This window comes from Tiliqua scincoides, chromosome 6, assembly GCF_035046505.1.
Source record: "Tiliqua scincoides isolate rTilSci1 chromosome 6, rTilSci1.hap2, whole genome shotgun sequence".
Classification (NCBI taxonomy): Eukaryota; Metazoa; Chordata; class Lepidosauria; order Squamata; family Scincidae; genus Tiliqua; species Tiliqua scincoides.
Genome location: NC_089826.1, coordinates 63619501 through 63638821, shown reverse-complemented (window position 1 = coordinate 63638821; position 19321 = coordinate 63619501). Strand labels below are relative to the sequence as shown.

At 42.1% G+C, this 19321-nt stretch overlaps 1 protein-coding gene across 1 annotated transcript; it reads right to left on the bottom strand.

Moving 5' to 3' along the window:
• Positions 1–4436: 4436 nt before the first annotated feature.
• Positions 4437–19156, bottom strand: CNOT7 (CCR4-NOT transcription complex subunit 7). Its single transcript, XM_066631986.1, has 7 exons — positions 18971–19156; positions 15456–15655; positions 14676–14869; positions 13860–14021; positions 9681–9825; positions 7635–7745; positions 4437–6245 (listed from the first exon to the last, which is right to left on the bottom strand). Exons 2-7 carry the CDS (start codon positions 15570–15572, stop codon positions 6117–6119), a joined length of 858 nt encoding a protein of 285 aa, XP_066488083.1. The 5' UTR covers positions 15573–15655; positions 18971–19156; the 3' UTR covers positions 4437–6116.
• Positions 19157–19321: the final 165 nt, after the last annotated feature.

The window sequence follows — 19321 nt, the reverse complement described above, 5'->3', positions numbered from 1 at the left end:
CTGAGTGCCAATGCAAAGAAGGCCCTCATGTGCCCCCACCAAATGTACCTCTGCCAATCACACAAGGTTTGATAGAAACAGTTGACTCAGCACTGTTTTCAGTGCATAAGGAGCAAGAGTGCGACAGGTAGTATAATGAAACCCACTCACAGCATATACAGTTGCATAGACTTTTTTGCTTATGAATGATTATGGCCAAAGAAGTTGCCTTTGGAGGTGTTTGTTTTATGAACTCACTCATCAGTAAGAAAATGTTTTGATACAAGAACTCTGTGACCAGCCTTCAGGGAAGACCTGGTGTCCTGAATGATGCCTATTGTCCACTTCAGGCTTTAGAACATTGTTGGCTCTGTCAAAGAATGTATAAATGTTTGAATAAAACATTATGGCTGTAATGTGGAATTCTACAAACTAGGGCTTAGGGGCCACTTCCACTCCCCCACAATAATTTTTGCTTTTTTTTTTTTTTTGGCTGTTCATTTGACATTTTTTGGTCAATATATATCAATTTAAGCATGGCCATCTTTGTAATTCTCACATTTGTTTTGTGCTGAATCACATTATGCTAATTACAAAAATGATCCCAGTAGAACTTATTCAGTCGTTTAAATTTCATCCATTTATTTATAAATGGTTTTTTTCAGCCCGTGAAAATGTGTAAAAAAAAAAAGATGTGACCCTCATATTGAAAAGTTTGGAGATCCCTGTTCTACAAGGATGGTTTCAAGGATTAATGACCTTTCCAAGGCCAGGCAGCACTGTAGAGTGGCACAAAAACAGCATCTGCTACATACTGTGGGCTGGCTATGCAGAGTAATGGCAGAGTAATTTTTTACTTACCTAACCCCATCAACTCACTGGTCCCCAATGGGCCTACTTGGATCCATGCCAGCTATTTTGATGGCATAAATCCATCAAATCCATCCATAAGTCCTAGGAGATGCATTGGGCCCGAGCTGGGGTCATAAGACTTTGAGGATGCTGCTGCCACTGCCAAGATCTCCCTCCTTCCCCAATCTCCCCTGAACCACTCCTCTCCACCAACTTACCTGTTCTGGTGTTGGTTGAGCAGTCTGCCACTGCTGGCACAGGCTTTCCTGGCTCCTGCATCATCAGTAGCAAGCTGCCTGCTATCAGAGCAACTTGGGCAACACTGGGCCCAGGCTTACGCTGACAGATCTTGCAATCGATCAGCATATGGCCCTGTTTGGATTGGGCTGTTAGTTTTGCCATCAATAAACTGGAGTTTTTAAAGTTGTAGATTAACACAGATACAAACCTATATGTATGGTATAGATGGGAATATGGAGGCAAAGAGCCCAATTATTAAAAGCTGGAATAGGTCACACTAGCAATACAAGCTTCCTTTAAAATTATTTAACTGACAATAATTAGCATTTGTATAACGCTGGATGTGTAAAATGCTTCACCTGCATCATCTTGATGTTGTCCTTCAAACAACCCCATATACAGCTGGGGATCCAAGGCTGTGAAGGTGTGGCTTGCCCAAAGCCACCTAGTGATTCTGTGGCAGAGGTGAGTGTTGAGCTGGGAAAGTTCCAATTCATAGTTCAGGCTTAATCGCTTCCCTGTGCTAGTTCATAGACTCCTTAGGAAAAAGCCAGAACAATTAACTAAGCCAGTGTTTCTCAGCTAGTGGTACTCATACCACCAGTGGTGCCTGACAGGACTCCTAGACCCCCACTACCTGGCAGTGGGACCAGCAACGCAACTAGACAAACAGTGGTAGGAGGCTCGCTCATGGGCAGAGCTCCAGCATGCCCTTTTTGCACACTTGAAAAAGCTCTCCTGACCATCCTGATCCTTTTACTGGTGTGTACTGTCTTTTGTCTGGCCTCCCAATCTGGAAGCAACAGATGATGACAAAATCACCAGTTACATCTGTTGGTACCTCCAAATCATGTGAAGTGGTATGATGGGGAACAAACTTTGAGAAACACTAAACTAAGCTGGTTTACAAACAGTAAAAAACAGGCAGATTAGGAGAATAACAGTGCTAATGGCATCGACGCTACATTGCAACAAACACTGGATTACATTTCAAGCAGTCTAAGGCCTGGTTCTTTCTAACAAGGGCTACAATGAGAAACTTGTGCCTCGGGCAGTGTTTCTCAAATGGTGGGTTGGGACCCACCACATGGATCGCAAGCTAATTTCAGGTGTGTCCCCATTCATTTCAATATTTTATTTTTAATATATTAGACTGGATGCTACTATAGTATGAGACTGAATCTGGGGAAATGTTACAGCTCTGTACTTTTAAAAGGCTTCTATGCATATGCTTTAAACAATGATAGTAAATGGGACTTATTCCTGGGTGTGGGTAGGATTGCAGCCTAGAATTGTTAAAAATTTTCCTGTCATGACTTCCAGTCATGAGAACACTTCCAGTGGGTTCTGACAGATTCTCATTCTAAAAAAGTGGGTCCCAGTGGTTTATCTGAGAACCACAGGTCTAGGGTATACTGTTTCAGACTGCTGGTGGGAGGACCCAGGATTAAAAGCTCTTCCATATAAAAACTGCAAAGAAAACTAGATGATAGGATTCTATCCTTGCTTCCTTGACAAATTTTCCACCTACAAGAATACTCTTGGGCGGAAAGTAGTCCATCACATAAGACACCCGCCCTGCAATCTGAAATAATAGAATCCAAGAATGGGTTTGCATCATCTACCATTTATAATAACTAGGCCTCTGTTTACATGCAATTCATGCATAGAACTCTTTCAGTAATCATATTCCATTAATTCCCAAGGTCTTTAAGCAGCAAACCAAAACATGAAGGAAACACGCAGATCTCTTCACCCTGAAACAGTAGGCTCAAATGGCGCATGTCATCAAATTCAAATGGTGCTGAATTCATCAAATGTCACTTTAAGTGACACTCGAGTGACACAAGTCACACACAGCAACTGGGCCTCTCTCTTCAGTAGCTGCTAGTAAGTATCACTACCACATCCAAGCCAAGCTCCTATCTGTACTTATTCCGAGTGTTGAAAATTAATTGCAATTAAATTAAATTCCACACCCCCCCCCAAACAAACCTTGATTTATTTAAAGGGAATCCTGACACAAAATAAACACCTCTGTAAAGTAGACCTACTGTCAAGTTGTTTCTTCTCCCTCCACAAATCATAAATAGTAAATATGGGAAGGAGGTGGATTATATCATGTATATGATTCTGTCCTGTCCAGCAAAACCTCACCAGTGCTTGCAGTGAAAGTATTTTGATCCTGAATAATCACTTGCATACAATCATTCCCACTTTTTTAAAGAGGTAATTGCTTCTTTCAAGACCACTACTTTTTGTGAAAACTCAGGAAGTTTTCTTACCTGGTGTACAATATCCCCCAAAGAAAACAAAGTACCATTAACCATTTTCTTCCTATGAGTGAAAAAGGATATGGGGCATAACATAACCCCAGAAATGGCTTACTGAATTCTACACATACTCCCCTGGGAGTAAGTCCCACTGAAATAAAAAGGATTTATTTTCAAGTAGACTTGCATAGGACTGCACTGTGAATGAGCTCATGGAGTACAAATGTACACAAGAGGCAACCGCACATGTTTGTTTATAGAATATGTGGCCACTGTGACGCATGCTGACTTCTACTATCAAATACAATTACATACAATAGGGGTTCAGTCAAAAGATTTTTTTAAGTTAGAGTAATCAGTTACTGTTAAATGTCTTTTTTTCCTTGAATGAAGGTTAAGCCATTTCTGTCCAATGTTGCATATACGCAACAGGGACCAACTGTGTACACCTGTGAGCTGGGCAACAATGGGTTAAACCTACTTGTTCCTGTCAACTTTTCTGATACCTCAGCTCATTCTCAACAGAGGACAAGTTGTTGCTACAGAGTAAGAGGATTAACTGGTTAAAGTAATGGCTGCAGGATTAAACCAATCATAGTATTTACTTTCTTCCACACTACAGTTAGTTGCAGAAGCCATCCAGGTCAGAAAAATGCAAGGAATGAATGAGTTCAATAGTGCAAATGCCTGTTAGGTATCCACAAAGAGATCTCACTTGTAAAAGTCACTGGATAACAATGAGACTCATTACCTAGACAAGATAGGATGTTCCGTCCTTCAGTGTTTCTCGAGACTGAGTGAGCATGTCAAACATAAAAGAACAGGATTAGAGCTGTATCCATGCAACCGAACTGTAGCTCTGAATGGCTATGTGCAGCCACCAATTAAAATGATTTCTGAAAAACATGATCCTCTCTCCACAAGCTTGACTGGAGTGAGACAAACAGAAAGCAAGTGTGGTGATGTGCCCCACTTCCAACTTGAAAAAGCAGAACAAAACAAAACACTGAAGGTAAGAAATATGCAAAGGATTAGCTGGTTCACAGACATGCCAGGGAAGGTTTTAACAAAACCACAAGTCTGTAAGATATGTAAGAAAACATTTCCGAAGCCTTTATTTACAAAAGCTTTAAAAACAAATACCCTCTTTTGCAAATGTCTGTTATTTTTCTTTAAAAAGGACCACCCAGTTACATCATTGTAACTTAATAAGGAAAGGGGGGGGGGCAGAAAAAAAGGAAAACAGATTAAAGTACATAGTAAACAGATCAACTTGCTGAACATCCTTGAGATTTACTCCTATTGATTTGCAGTGTAGATGACACACAAAAAATGCTGCCACAGGCACTCCATCATTTCAGGTTAGGGGTTTATAGCTATTCAATACCAATTGAAAGTTTTCCTGCACAGCTGCTCTGGGTGTGCAAGCTCTGCATGGTTAAGTACTTCATGGTCCGTTTATAAAATGTATTGCTAAGGTTGACTCAAAAAAAAAATAAGCTGGCATTACAAGCCTCAGGTAACTTTATTAGGTACAAATAGATTTGTTGTTTCACAACTAATGCCTTTGTAGTAGCTACAAAAAAGACAAATCTATCTCCCTTTTCTATTTAGCTCAGTATCAAGTTGGCTCCAGGTCTTTGGATCTCATCCGTAATTGTGTTCATTTATTCAAGTACACAATAAATAAGATTTTAAAATAGAAAGTATTGTTAGGGCTGGCTGGAACAGGAGTAAGGATATGGATCCACAATACGCAGGTGCTGTTAATGAACTGCAGTTTCCTTCCTTTCCATTATTCAGCTCAAAGACACACACAAAAACACAGAATCTTTCCTGAAGGCTGTAGCGCTTGTTTTCAAACATGGGCAGGTACTACGCAAGGAATTTCTCTGGAACACACCCCAATGAAATGAACAGAAGCTGTGTAGGAACACAGGTGGATTCTTGCATGGTGCCTCCTCAATTCAACACAGTGTGCACAAGAGAGATTCCCCAAAAAGCCTATCCAGTTACCTCCATCACAGAGCGGCATTCAACTGGCAAGCCAATTACAAGCTGGTGTGTGCAGGGCACACTTGGAAGACCGAATACCAGTTTAGATAATCAGAGCAGCTGTTAAGATTCAGTAGTTTTGAACAGAAATTATGCAGCCAGTGTGGTTTTTACCCCAAGGATCTGGAACCTGGGGGGGGGGGAAAGCAGGGGAACAACTACAAGTTGCTACGAGTTGGTGGATGAACATTTTTTCTAGCTCGGGGTAGAAAAACCAGAACTTCAGATAAAACAGAGGATCTGACTCAGAGTCACTCTTCTAAAGTGCAAATGTGATGGTCCACAATCTTGAATAGCTAAAACTCCTGTACACCGGAAGGGATAAACATCAATGGGGAAATCAGTTACAATCAGTGCGAGTTCCACGGGGAGGGGGGGTAACGGGGTGTGGGAAAATAATAAACCAATACTAAGACCAATTAAAGTTGACCAAAAATTTCATTATTTTAACTTTCCTCTTCTATCTGCCACACTGCTCCTCCATGTGCTTGTGTACAGATGGGCAAGGTATAAGGCCACATTTTAACCCAGAAATGCCTCCACATCAAGGTCAAAGAACTGGGACAGGAACAGTCAGATTTAGTACATACAAAGGCAGAAAAGAAAATGTGCTGATCAATGGAGGAAAACAATGCCTTATTGTCCAAGGGATTCAACCAGAGATAAAACCTATGTACAAGCATGTGGAGCTCAGAAAAAGGAGTTTTCTATTTCCTGTCATGATTGCTTGTTGGCTTCTTCTTCATATGCATTTCCTGTCCCATTCTGTACATAAGATGAACCGGAACCAAGACCATACAAATGACCACAGTACTTAGCATCATCGATGTGATCTTCGAAGAACATCTGAAGAACAATTAAACGCATGTCAGTATGCTCTGTCTCTTTCTGAAGGCAAGCAGAAAACTACTGTACGTGCCAGTGTACTTCACAGCTCAAAAACAAATCTTATGTTAGAGTCTCTGTGGTTTCAACAACTGCTATATTTCTCAACACTCTAAAAAGTCCATGCTGGAAATAGCTGCACGAAGATAATACAGTAATGGGAAACAATGGGTTGGATCCAAACCCTTGCACAAACGTAGTCTTCCATTTGTGTAAGTCAGGAAGGGGCATGACTGTTCACAATTCGCCCTTCCCACTCCAGCCCCCTGTATTTCCCAAATATCTGCTCCTGAAGGTTTGGGGATCCTCAGGAACAAGATGGTATTTGGCACAGTGGGCTGGAGAAGGAAGAGAGGAATTGTTGAAAACTCACCCTCTCACTTGAGTAGGAGAGAGGACTCATGCAAGGCAGAGTTTGGATCCAACCCTGCAAAGCTGTTTAAATTTCTGCCCATCATAAAGATGCTGAAAGATCAGATTCTGTCAAGAGTAAAAGTACTGGTCACCCTATTGCCAATCACACTTACCACTACATCATCAGAACAGATCAGTTTTAAAAGCAGGTGTGGATTGTATTATAGATGCTCTCCTAAGGGTATTCTCTCCCTTCTCCATGCTCTTCTTTCACTTAACACAGACGAACTAGGGCACTGACAACCACCCAAGATTCCCTTCATTCCTTCATCAAGAACAGCATTTTACATCAGCCCAACCAGCAGTTTGAGGGCCCAATCCTATCCCATTTTCCAGTGCCAGTGTAGCCATGCCAATGGGGCGTGCGCTGCATCCTGTGATGGCAGGGCAGTCACAGAGGTCTTTTCAAGCCATGGGAACATTTGTTCCCTTACCTCAGGGATGCATTGTGGTTGCAGCAGTGCTGGAAATTTGGATAGGATTGGGCCCTCACAGTCCAATCCTGTGGTAGTCCAATCCACAGTCCTATCACCCAGTGGTAGGGCCCGCAAACATGCCTTACGGCTATAAGTGAATATTTAAGTGGACAGAAAGCGAAGACAAAAGAAAGTGGTGGAGTTCAAAAGCACTCTTGACTGAAGTCATTTAAAACAAGTGTGGCAAGTTCTCCACTTTGATATATGCAGAAGGGCATATGCTGACAACCCTACCACTCACACTTGAGATATGGAAGCACAGCAAAGCTGTCACTTGCCATACTGCAGCCCCAGTCTGAAATACAGACCTACATGGGAGGAAAAAAAGACCCAAACTGCATGTAGATCAGGCCGTTCACTTGCTTACCATTCAAGGGTTTGACCTAGGTGGCTATTAAAATGACAGATTATTTTCACCCAAAGGCCTCACAGAAGGAAATAAAGACATATTCCCACCTACCTCTCTCATTTTGAAGAAGGCCATGCCTGTTAATAGAGAATCAGATCCTGCCTGATGCTGTGGTCCTATCCTTTCCAACTCTAACTGCTCAGCGACTTCTTGCAATCCGCCCTGAAAGAAAGGACTGCTGCACAATCAAAAGGCTTCAATGCATGACAACAGGTAACAGAACAGCAGATGAAGAATTAATCCCCCCCCCCACTTCTTTCTAGCAGCAATTTCTGAAAGAAAATGAAACACCCAATAAGCACACAGCTGAAAATAGGAGGCTGGGAGCCTACCTGCGAACTCCCCTTCTTGGTGATGCCATGGCAAGGTCAGTCCTTGCAGATGGGAAGCTCCTCCTCAGGCAGGTCAGTTGATCAAGTCTTCCTGAGGGGAGGGGCTCCCAGAATCTCCAGACTGGCCTTGCCTCTGAAGGCAGAGATCGAAGTCTTCCTTTGGCTCCTTGAGCCACCTAGTTCTAAAGGGGCTTCAGCCTGAAAATTTCAACAAAGCTGAGGTTGGTCTCTTTAAAGAGCCAGCCAGGAGGCTGTGGGACCCGGCTACTTTGCCGGTGGTATGAAAACTACTTCAAAGGTCATTTCAGGCCACATTTTATCTGCTAGTTACCATCTTGGCAGAAACCAGCAGTTCTTCTAAAAATATTGTCAACAAAAGGAAAGGCCCTTAGCAAGTAAACCCCAGATTCTGAAGGCATCCATAGGAAATCATCGTTCTGAGACAGGCTAATCTTTCACCCATTGCAAGCCCATGTCTGAGAATCAAAGATTCAGTTCAAGCATTGTTTGATCCTTTTCCATTGCAGTCAGTGAGCGGGGGGGGGGGGGGTCCTACAACCAGACCACTAGTCCAAGCAGCCAAGCAGTATGTCAAGCAGTATGCTAGTCAAGCAGTATGAAAGACAGCCTACTACATATAATGCAGATAAAGTTCCTGTGTAGAGGTTTCACGTGTCCTGCATTATCATGACACGGACAGGATCTGCGTTCAGCCAGAGAACTGAAGGTGCTTCTGATAACATCCTGTGTTAGGTTAGGATAAGACTAACTGTTTCTGATTTTCATCACTGTCTCAGCAACATTCTCGAGAGTCATCAGCTATCCTTTATCAAGGCTTTAGCTACATGACTGATCACCATCCAGTCACGACTGGCTCCTTTGCTGACAAAACCCATGTAGCTTTTCTTCATAATACTAAAGTTATCCCTTACACCACACTGGATTTCAGAGGTTTCCTTTCATAATTATGTTATCACAACAGCAGTAAATTACCCACTCTACTATTTTTTTCCTTCCATACTGCTACATCTTCCAGGCATTTGTACTCCAGCCCAACACAGATTGCTAAATGTAATGTTATGCCTAACAGAACAATTCCATTAATAGCCCAACCGGCTTGTAGAGAAGCAGTTTTTTTAAAAACCCCTCCTCAACTTTTTGATACACTCAGCTGCCTTACCACATATGTGACTATTTGCCATTTCATGAATTGCATACCAAGTTCACAAAAGAGCCTTCAAAAATGCCACCATGTGCAAAGATGGGGGTGCTTTTAAGGAAGGAAGTGGTAAGGGAATCAGTGGAGCACAGCCTCAATTGCAAGTCTCTTTCTCTACACAGACTCTAGAACAAAACTGCTATTTAGGCACAGAAAGAGCCCACAAAGCTAATGCCTTGCTTCTATCTTAACTTTCACCAGTTCTTTTTCCAATACCAAATGCACTAGAATGCTGAGACTTCAGTCAAAGCGGAAACTTTTGTTTGGCTATACCACTTCAGATGAGAGCTAACGTGACTAAATGCCTCTCCGTTTAAAAAAATTCCCCAGGTTAGAGTATCCTGAACCCATCTAGTTTATCATCTAGTTTAATTTCTCAGTAAAGGAATTCTCTGCAAGAAAGAAGTCTAACTGTAACAGTTTATAAGATGGTATCATAAAAGTAGAGTGCAAAATTTACCTGTACATTCTTCACCCAGAAAACATATACACACACAGTTCCCAAAACTGCTGTTTAATTCCTATAGAAAGTATTAAGCCACTTACCTTGAGATTTTTGCAACTCTTCATAAGGTACTTCACATCATAAATGACAGGGAAAAACAATCTCAGTATCTCAAAGAAGTCCAGTTCTTCTTCAGGCAAGTTGGAATTCGTCAAGATCTTGATCAGATAGCCAAAGTCGTAGCCACTGCAAAGTAACCATAAATGGGGAAAAAAAACATCCAAAGATTATCCACCTAATAATCCCACAAGATCATCTTTTTCAGATCTGAAAAGGCAGGAACCACGGCCTTCCCCACAGGTGAGCACCATCCAACATTGCAGATGCACTGTAATCCCTGCAAAATCTCATCACATGAGTGGAATCATCCCCACCACTGAGATGAATGGGGGCCTGCACATATTCCATAGATCTCTGATCTGAATATATTTCTAAAGATACAAAATCTGTTCAGTCCAAATGTAAGACCAAACCCTGTTTTGGCAGTAAGAGAATGAGCCTAGGCAACAATCCAAAATAGGGGGGGGGAAAGGGGGGGTGGTTTCAGTAATCAAGTCACATATAGCAATGTCCATCCTTTAAGGAATTTGGTTTTAAGTAAATCTTGTATTATTGATAGTTTTTGTATTTTTTATCCTCTGTATTTACAAATATACACATGCTTTTTTGTGCTTCTGTTGTAAACATAAATTACTTAAATTGAATTTTTGTCAATAATTTTAAACTTAATATTCAGCCCCAAAGGTATTTCTTTTAAATTCTATTGAAAATTTAAAAAGAAATTAGTGTATATCATGTATAATTTGAAAAGTGTAGAAGTACGTAACTCATTAAAGGTAAACCATAGAAATAATTATCTTTAAGATTAAAGAAGCTAACAATTTTATGTCTCAACAATAACCAATAAACATACAGAGAGTTTGTTCTGTAAAATAACTATGTGTAGTATATGCAAGTATCAACATTTGATATGGGTAGAAACATCCACTTTTTAAATTCTTTCTTGTGTATAACATACTGAATACACTTGTTGCATGTACAGCCAGGCCACATCTCACACAAGGGTTAGGTTTCAAAGTCAACTCAAAAGACAAAAATAAGGTATAGTCAAAACTATCTTTAAATTTTAAAAAGTACATTTTCTTTAGAAAGTAAAATCACACCATAAGAGACACAAGAGAATAGCAGATTAATTCCCCCATCTCACACCCACTCCAGGGTATATACTCAGTGAGTGGAATGACAGACAGGATTGCCTTCACAAACTGTTTCTCTCTTTTTGCCAAGCAAGTATACTTGAATTTGTGCTAGTAAAATGCATGTATGATGCAACTTGACTATATATATTTTCACCTTTCTAAAAATAATGTTCCCATTACCCTCCATCACCATCAAGATACAAGAAAAATGAAAGCAAATTTTGCATTTTTCTTCTTAAGTAGTCATTCCAAACTGATCAGATTTCAAGGTACTTGTACCTTCTTTGCAAAGTGCAACTAGGTTTCCTTATTTGTATAGTAAGACAACCTAAGCAGAGAGTTCTGCATCTTATTGTTTATTTTGCTGGATGTCCAAAAACCATTTCCAACAAATAGATCACAGTATCTAATCAGATTTATCCTTCTTGAAAGCAATAAAACTGCTGATTGTGCTTACAAACTGCAGAATATGGATCACAGGCAGAGCCAAAGCAAAGAGTACTAGGATTACTAGGATTACTAGTACTAGTACTAGTATAAGTACTAGTACTAGTATAAGTTTGTACTCATCCAAGTCTTATCTTGAGGGAAGACATCCAAAACTGCCTAGACCCTTGACCAGGGGCCTTTGAGGTACCTCAGATCCAAGGAGACCCATTGGGGCTGCCTGGGTCTTGCACAGGGTAAGGGAATGTAAGCTCCTGGAGGGTCAGATAATGGCAGTTACTTCTATCCAACTTCATCTTTTGAACCAGCTACGACCCTTACTAGAAAAAGCAGTTCAGGCCTTATGTCTTGTCTACAGCATTGTGTTCTATGTAGGGCTGCCCTTGAACAGTATCCAGAAACTGCAAATGGTGCAAAATGCTGCAGCCAGGATGCCAATAGGGACTTTGTAGGGTAGGGGGAAGCAGCATGGGAGATCAATCTTGCAGGAACTATACTGGCTGCCCAGTGGTTTCCAGATTCAATTCATGATGCTAGTTCTCACCTTTAAAGATGTACACAGCTTGGTATGTTAAGACTGCCTGCTGCCATATAAAACCCATTAAGAACTTCCAAGGAGACAATGCTCCAAGTGCCACCATCTAGGGAAATATGACTGGCATGCTTATGGGAAAGGTCCTTCTATGTAGTGGCCCCCCAGTCTTGGAACATGCTACCTTGAGAGGTGGAGGATGCTCCCATTCCCTTCTTATTTAGAAGACTGTTAAGAATCTACTTGTTCCCCCAGGCTTTTTGACTGATTATTAATTACTGCTTTCTGTTGCCAAATGCACTATATCAGGTTCTTTGATACTTATTTTGTTGTTTTTATTGTTTTGCTGTTTTTATGATGTTGTGAGCTCCCCCAGGACCATATGGTGAATAGATTATAAATGCAAACGAACTAAACTCAGAGGCTGCTTGCAACTAGATTTGAGAGGATCTCCCAAAGTCTTAAACTGTTGTCCACCTGGTGATTTTGTTCCCTGTAAACTCGTTTTTACAGAAAACTATCCCTGTCTACTGATGGAATCTCTCACACAACAGCAACAAAATTAAAATGATCTGATTCCTACCTTAAAGATTCTGTATAATACCACACACTGTCCAAATTTTTAATGGAATAAAAATTGGAACTATCTGAGGAAGGTGATTTGAAATTTTCCAAGATTACTATAGACATTTCTGAACATTAGTTAACGTTTTTCTACCAGCAATTAGATCTAAATACTTGCAATTATAAAATCCAATAAAGAACATCTGATAATTTATCAGTGATAAATCTTCTAACTACATAAAGCATAATTTGACCTCACTGAAAGAATCCTAGCTACAAAACTCAAGACTCCCCCACCCAACAACAGCACAATTCGACATATGCTTCCACTGTGTTTAATGGGCCTTACTTCAGAATGAGCGTGAACAAGCATACAGCCATATACCTTTGTCTGTCTGGTTCTCCCTAAAACATAACCCTCCAACGTGCATGTATCCAAAACCATGTATTGGTAAGAAGGTTTTCTAGTAACAACTTGATTTAAAAAAAGAGAGAAGCATTCTTTCAAAACAGTTAACGCATAACCCACCAAGTAACCATTCCCAGTTATTTCCTGTCCAATTGTGTGGCTTCAGTAGCTGGCACAACATTCAGCTGAAAACCATTCCCCAGCCAGCATGACAAAATCAAGTCATTCTAGAGGAGGGGTTTCCAAACCCCGGCCCAGGAGCCATATGTGGCCCGCGACAAGTCTCTGGACCCCTGCAAGACTGTGGCCCACTCAACCGAATGTGACCAGAGCTGTGCTCCATTTGCATCTGAAGGGTGTTCTGAGGGCCGGGAAGGCCATGCACCTCCCCTCAGAATGCCTTCTAAAGGCCTAAAAACATCACTTCCTGGTTTCCCTGCAAAAAACAGAAGTGACATTTTAGGCCATTTTGGGCATGTTTGTGACAGTGCATGCCAGGAGTAAGCCGGCGCGTCGAGCTCAGGATTGGGCTCTGAAACCAAAATAAGAAACTACTCCATGCAGGAACAAAATTAAAGTTTAATTTTCAAAGTTTCAAAGTTTGGCATTGCAATTAAGACAGAAGGTTCATATTTTCCCTACCAGCATTATCAAAGAGTCTTCAGAGCTGTACTGAATTTGGACTTTCCAACGATGTTAATCAACTAATTCCAGTTTCCATTTACCTGCTTAGCGTATACAAAAGGCAGAGATATGTGGCTGTTTCTTCCTCTGACCTGGGAAACTGTCAAAGCAAAATAGAAAAATACAGTGCTCCCTCTCCACAAGGCCGTCACTTTAGTGCCTCAGTTTAAGACACGTATCATCTGTTGCCAACAGGAGCCAACGCATAAACTTGAAAGATTTAAAGGCAGCAAAACCCTTACAACAAAGACACATTGCTACATCCAGAACTTATCCAGCCCTGTCATTCCAGCATAATTATCTGTGGGAATTGTTTTGTGCTACCATTTAAGGGAAAAGATTAAGAAATCAATAGCTCAAGGGATAGTCTATGTGCCACATTTACCTATGAAACGAAAGCCACTTGACTCCTTCACATAGCACTACACCCGACGTCATAAGAAGTTCAGCAAAGTACTGAGTTTCAATTCCTTCTTCCTCATGTTTTTTGAACTGAATTCCAGATGTTGTTAGTAGCTCTATCGAGTCCTGGGCATACATGTCCTCTCTAAGAGAAACAATATGGGGGGAAAAATGACCAAATGAGAAATAAGAGTTACATTAATTGTTAATCACAGTTAAAATACATACCTTTTAGACCATACTACTGATTATCAAGAAACCCTTCTTACAACACTGTTGTTAGAACCATAGGGGCTCTACTCACTGTTCTGGGACTATTAAACAAATTTCAATATAATGCTATTCTAGACTGAGCTTTATATAATATTGCTTTGTATCTCTTGGTCAACATTTGTCTCTAATACTTCAGGAAAAGTTTTGTAATCAACTTAAGTGAGATAATCAAGCCATAGCTGGAGCAGTCATCTTAAGTGTTCAGTCCCAGTCCAAGAACAGAGACTGCAATCCTATGCACACAATTAACTCAGTAGAACGTAGCTAAAAGTAAACATGGCACATACTGGGCTATCAAGCAAACTTACTTGGTAGCAAACCTCAAGGAAAGCTATGGGATTTACTTCCAAACAGTAAACTCAGAATTGGAGTGTAAGCTTTTACACTACAACATTTATCACTCCTCAGCAAAATAAGGCAAAGAAAAAGACACTAGAACTGTTGGCATGAATTCAAGATTTTAAACAAGTACTTTTTACACTAAAAGTTGAAGACACACACCTGGCAGTGAGACTCCGATACTTACGTTAAATTAAATTTAAAATTAAATTGCCACGTTGACGTTCCTGGAGGGTATTCACCTTGTTCATTCATGAACGTTAGTCCTAACTGAATTATTTTTAGTAAGTCTACATTACAGCGGAGTAGTTGGTACTGATAGTCCGCATTGCTTCTGAATTCTCCAATAGGCCTTGCAACTACACCTGGAAACTCTGTGTCCTGAAAAATTGAGCAGAAATATAAAAGGCAAAATATGAAATACTATTAAGGAACTGAAAATTAGAGCTCATACATTTTCAGGAAGATTCTTTATGGAACCTTTAAAAATGCAGGCCTGATATCAAGGGCCACATGTGGGAGCATCAGTCACTAGTCACAACCGAGTTCCATGGATGCCTCAAGAACTGGTGCAAGGTCATCTAGCACTTTGTGATCTGTTTGGATTATGGGTTTGGGCATTTATGATTTTTAACTAAACCTCACGTTCTGTGGTAGCAACACTGTACAAAATGGCACAAGATTAGAGCTAGACCTGTCAATACAGATAGAATTGGGCTACTCATGCATGTCACTTTTTCTCTCTTTTTGGACTTGTGCAAGTCCTTTTGTGATGCACAGGAGCAGAAACACACTGCCTTGAGTTTTCACTATTCGGAAATTGTTTCCAAGTAAACATGTGAGGCTGTAGCCTTTTCTCACTCTTGAATGTTTAAATTATCTTCACTATATCTTTCCCATCAAAACAACGTTTAAAGACTGGCACTAGCCCAAACTAAAGAAATCACAACTATCTCCCATATCATACCATGGCAACGTAGTTAAATTTCCGTATAACTTGCCGGATTTTCTTCATCTCTTCATCCAGGTTGCAAGCCCAAACTTCACAAATTCTTTGGCTATGATCTACTGTAGCTGCTGGCATAGTTAGGAGGTTTCAGATACCAGACATCAAAAAGGTGTACTTGACAAAGTGTCAGTTTCATAAAAGAAGTTTTAGTTTTATACCTAGGGAGACAAAAGCAAAAAGAAGAGCTAGAGAACTAAGATCCAATTTGTACAAGTGTGGCTTTCAAAATTGTAGAACAGCCATTTTCAACCACTGTGCCACGGCACAATGATGTGCCACGGATGGTCTGCAGGTCTGCCATGAGAGTTTGGGGAGGATAATTTGTTAGCAGAGCCACTGTGGAATGCAAGCTCCTGCCAGCAGTGCAGTATGCCTTATCAGTGGTGAGCCTTGATAATTTTAGCACCTTGTCAGTGTGCCATGAGATGAAAAAGATTGAAAATCCCTGTTCTAGAACAGTGTAATACTGTTTTCCTATCAAGAAAATTACTTCAACTGGAGATCAAAACTGATTATTCTTCCAGTCTCAACCCAAACAAATGGAGTATGTTGAATCATTTCTTTCAGTGGGACTTGCTTTCAAATACTGTAAGTGTAAAGATAGCAGCCTTAAATAATTACAATTGAATTTACACACACACACAAAGAGGGGGGGGATTGCTGAAACTCAGTAAAAACATATTAGTTTATTCAACTTCATTTGAAATCTACCAGTTAAGTACAAGTTCAAATAACTGGTTGACGTAGTTTGCAACAACAAAAGCTATTATCTACAGCAGTCACTTATGCAAAAGAAAATGAGGTTGCATAAATAGATTAAGGATAAGAAATATGCAATTAAAACAATTAATCCTATGGCAAAACAGTATACTCACTTCCTAGATATGCTGAAAGAAAATGACAAGACCTATACTGTTTATATCTCTTCCTGTCATAAAAGTTTGCAATCCACAGTACTATAAGGAGAGCATAAGTACATTTCCTATGAAAATTAGTAGAAAAGAGAAACGAAAAGAATGCGCAGCAATTTCATACATCACATATGAGTTTATATGATGAAACAGAAACCCAAAACAATGACTAGACACATTTCAAGTACTCCACTGCCTGAAATCAGAAACATTTGCTGCCAAACACCGAGAACTGTGAGATGTAGTGCAGCACAATTTGAGGCTGGCTGCAGCCCTTCCTGGACATGTCAGAGACTCAATCTGGATCGTACTGGCACCAGGTCAGCAGAGTCTCTGTGACAGAACCTTACTTTTACAGTAGGTGCTTCCCTTTTAGAAAACATTGGGTGTCACTACTACTACCAAAATGAAGGTTTCATCCCAGCCACAAACCCTTGGCCAGTCCCTGACCTGGTCAATTCCAACACCACTCCTGAACATGACTCCCTCTCCATGCAAAGCAAGCGCTGTACTACTGAGCGAGGCGCCCACATGCTCCTTATACTCTTTCACTGCAACCCATGAAAATAACCATGCATCTTCTCCCCTGCGCTAGCAACCAATCAGAGCCCAAAATGTCCCCATTTTCCATGGTTTCATAAAAAATAAATGAAAAAGAAAGAAGACAACACAAGCTCTGCTTGATCAGGCCAAAGGTTCATCTAGTCCAGCATCCTGTTACCCACATTGGCCCACAAGCTGCATCTGTTGAAATCCACAAACAGTAAAGAAAGACATACTCTCTCCTGCTACTGCATATTGTTGCTGCATATTGCTGGAGGTAGCACATAGCCATCACAACTAGTAGCCACTAATAGACCTGTCCTCCATGAATGGGTCAAATTACCTTCTGAAGTCATCCAAGCTAGCAGCTATCACTGCATCTTGTAGTAATGAACTCCACAGACAATTTACATGCTCTGTGAAGTATCACCTCCTTTTGTTTGACCTATATCTCCCACTGGTCAATTTGACTGGATGAACTCCCATGATTCTAGTATTGTGTGAGAAAGAGACACCTCTCTCTCTCCACGCCACACAATAATTTCATAGGTCTCCATCCTGTCCTCCTTCAGTCACCTTTTTTTCCTGGTGAGGAAGCTGGCCCTCTTCTCAGTTTGTCTGCAAGAAAGAATTAGAGACTGGAAAGACAAGGGAGATCTGCACAACCCAGGCAGATCCTGGATCCTTTCAATCAGTGGGCTTCTAAACTAGTTTCCTGATTTATAAAGACATAAGGCCTGCTCAATCAGGCCAAAGGCCCATCTAGTCCAGCTTCCTGAATCTCACAGTGGCCCACCAGATGCCTCAGGGAGTACACAAGACAACAAGAGATATGCATCATGTTGCCACTTCCTTGCACCTGGCAATTGGAGGTAGCCTACTTCCAAAACCCAGGAGGCTGCAGAAACCCATCACAGGTTATAACCTGTGAGGGACTTTTCCTCCAAAAATCAGTACAATCCCCCTTTAAAAAGGCATCCAGGCCATATGCCATCACCACTTCCTGTGGCAAGAAGTTCCACAGGTTAACCTTGTGCATGATAAAGAAATATTTCCTTTTGCTTGTCCTAACCCTCCCAACACTGAAATTTTAGTGGATGCCCCCTGGTTCTGCTGGTGTGTGAGAGGGAGAAAAACATCCCCAGCATCTCAGGAAAAGATGAAAAAGAACAGCTCAATATTTGGCATGCATATTTATGTTCCAATTTTAGTGCTTTGTGACTGATTTACCCATATAGCAAACCAACATTTTGTGTGCACCTTGTAACCTTTGACAGACTTTTCTCCTGGAAATCTGTCCAGTCCCTTTTGAAGAGCATCTAGGCACATAATGTGGCAGGGGGTTCCACAGGCTAACTGCGTATGGGCAAACACGCACTTGCTTTTGTTTGTCTTACTCTCCTGACAGTCAGAACTGTCCCCTGGTTCTGCTGTTGTGTGAGAAGGAAAAGAGCACCTATCTAACCACTCTGTCACCATATCCTGTGGCCAGGAGTTCTACAGACACTCAATTTTAGAGGCTGTCCCCTGGTTGTGGTGTTATGTGAAAGAGAAAAGAGCATCTCTCTCTCTATCCACTCCATCCATCCCCCGCAGGATTTTGTATCCTGAAGGAGGGGACTGAGGGCTGTGAAGACGGAACTCCTGGGGAGGGATGAGGGAAGAGGAGATAGAGGTGCCCCTGAAGTGCCTCCAGCCCAATCCAATGTATGACTACTCAGAAGTAAGCCCCATTATGTTCAATGGGGCTTACTCCCAGGGAAGTGTGGACAGGACGGCCGCCTGAGAGCCCAGTCCCATGCAGGTCTACTCAAAAGTAAGGCCCATTGCAGTCAGTGGGGCTTACTCCCAGGTAAGTGAGGACAGGGCGGCCGCCTGAGAGCCCGACCCCGCGCGGGTCTACTCAGAAGCAAGCCCACTGCAGCCACCGGGGCTTGCTCCCAGGGACCGTGGCCCTTCGGCGCAGCCCCGCGAGGGGGAGAGCCCGAAGCGCGGATCGGTGCCCGCCGCCAGACCTACCGGCAGAGGGAGGGAGGGCCGGCCGCGCGGGGAGGGCGGGTCCGGCGGGAGGCAGCCCTGCTGCTGCTGCTACTGCTGCCCCCGGCCGCCCAGCGCACAAAGCCATGACATCATCGCCGCGCGCCAGCCGCTCGCTTCACCTTTCAACTCCCCCGGCCCGCGCCGACCGCCTCGCAGCCGCGCGCCGCCTCCCTCCGCGGCCACGCCCCTCCGCTTGGCGCCCCCGCCCTCAGCCAATCGGGCGACCCGCTAGCCGCCTTCCACCAATGGCGACACGAGACAGCCGGCGATGACGTCGGCTACGCCGCGCGCACGCGCCTTCGTCCAATCGGGCCGCGAGGGGGGCCCCTC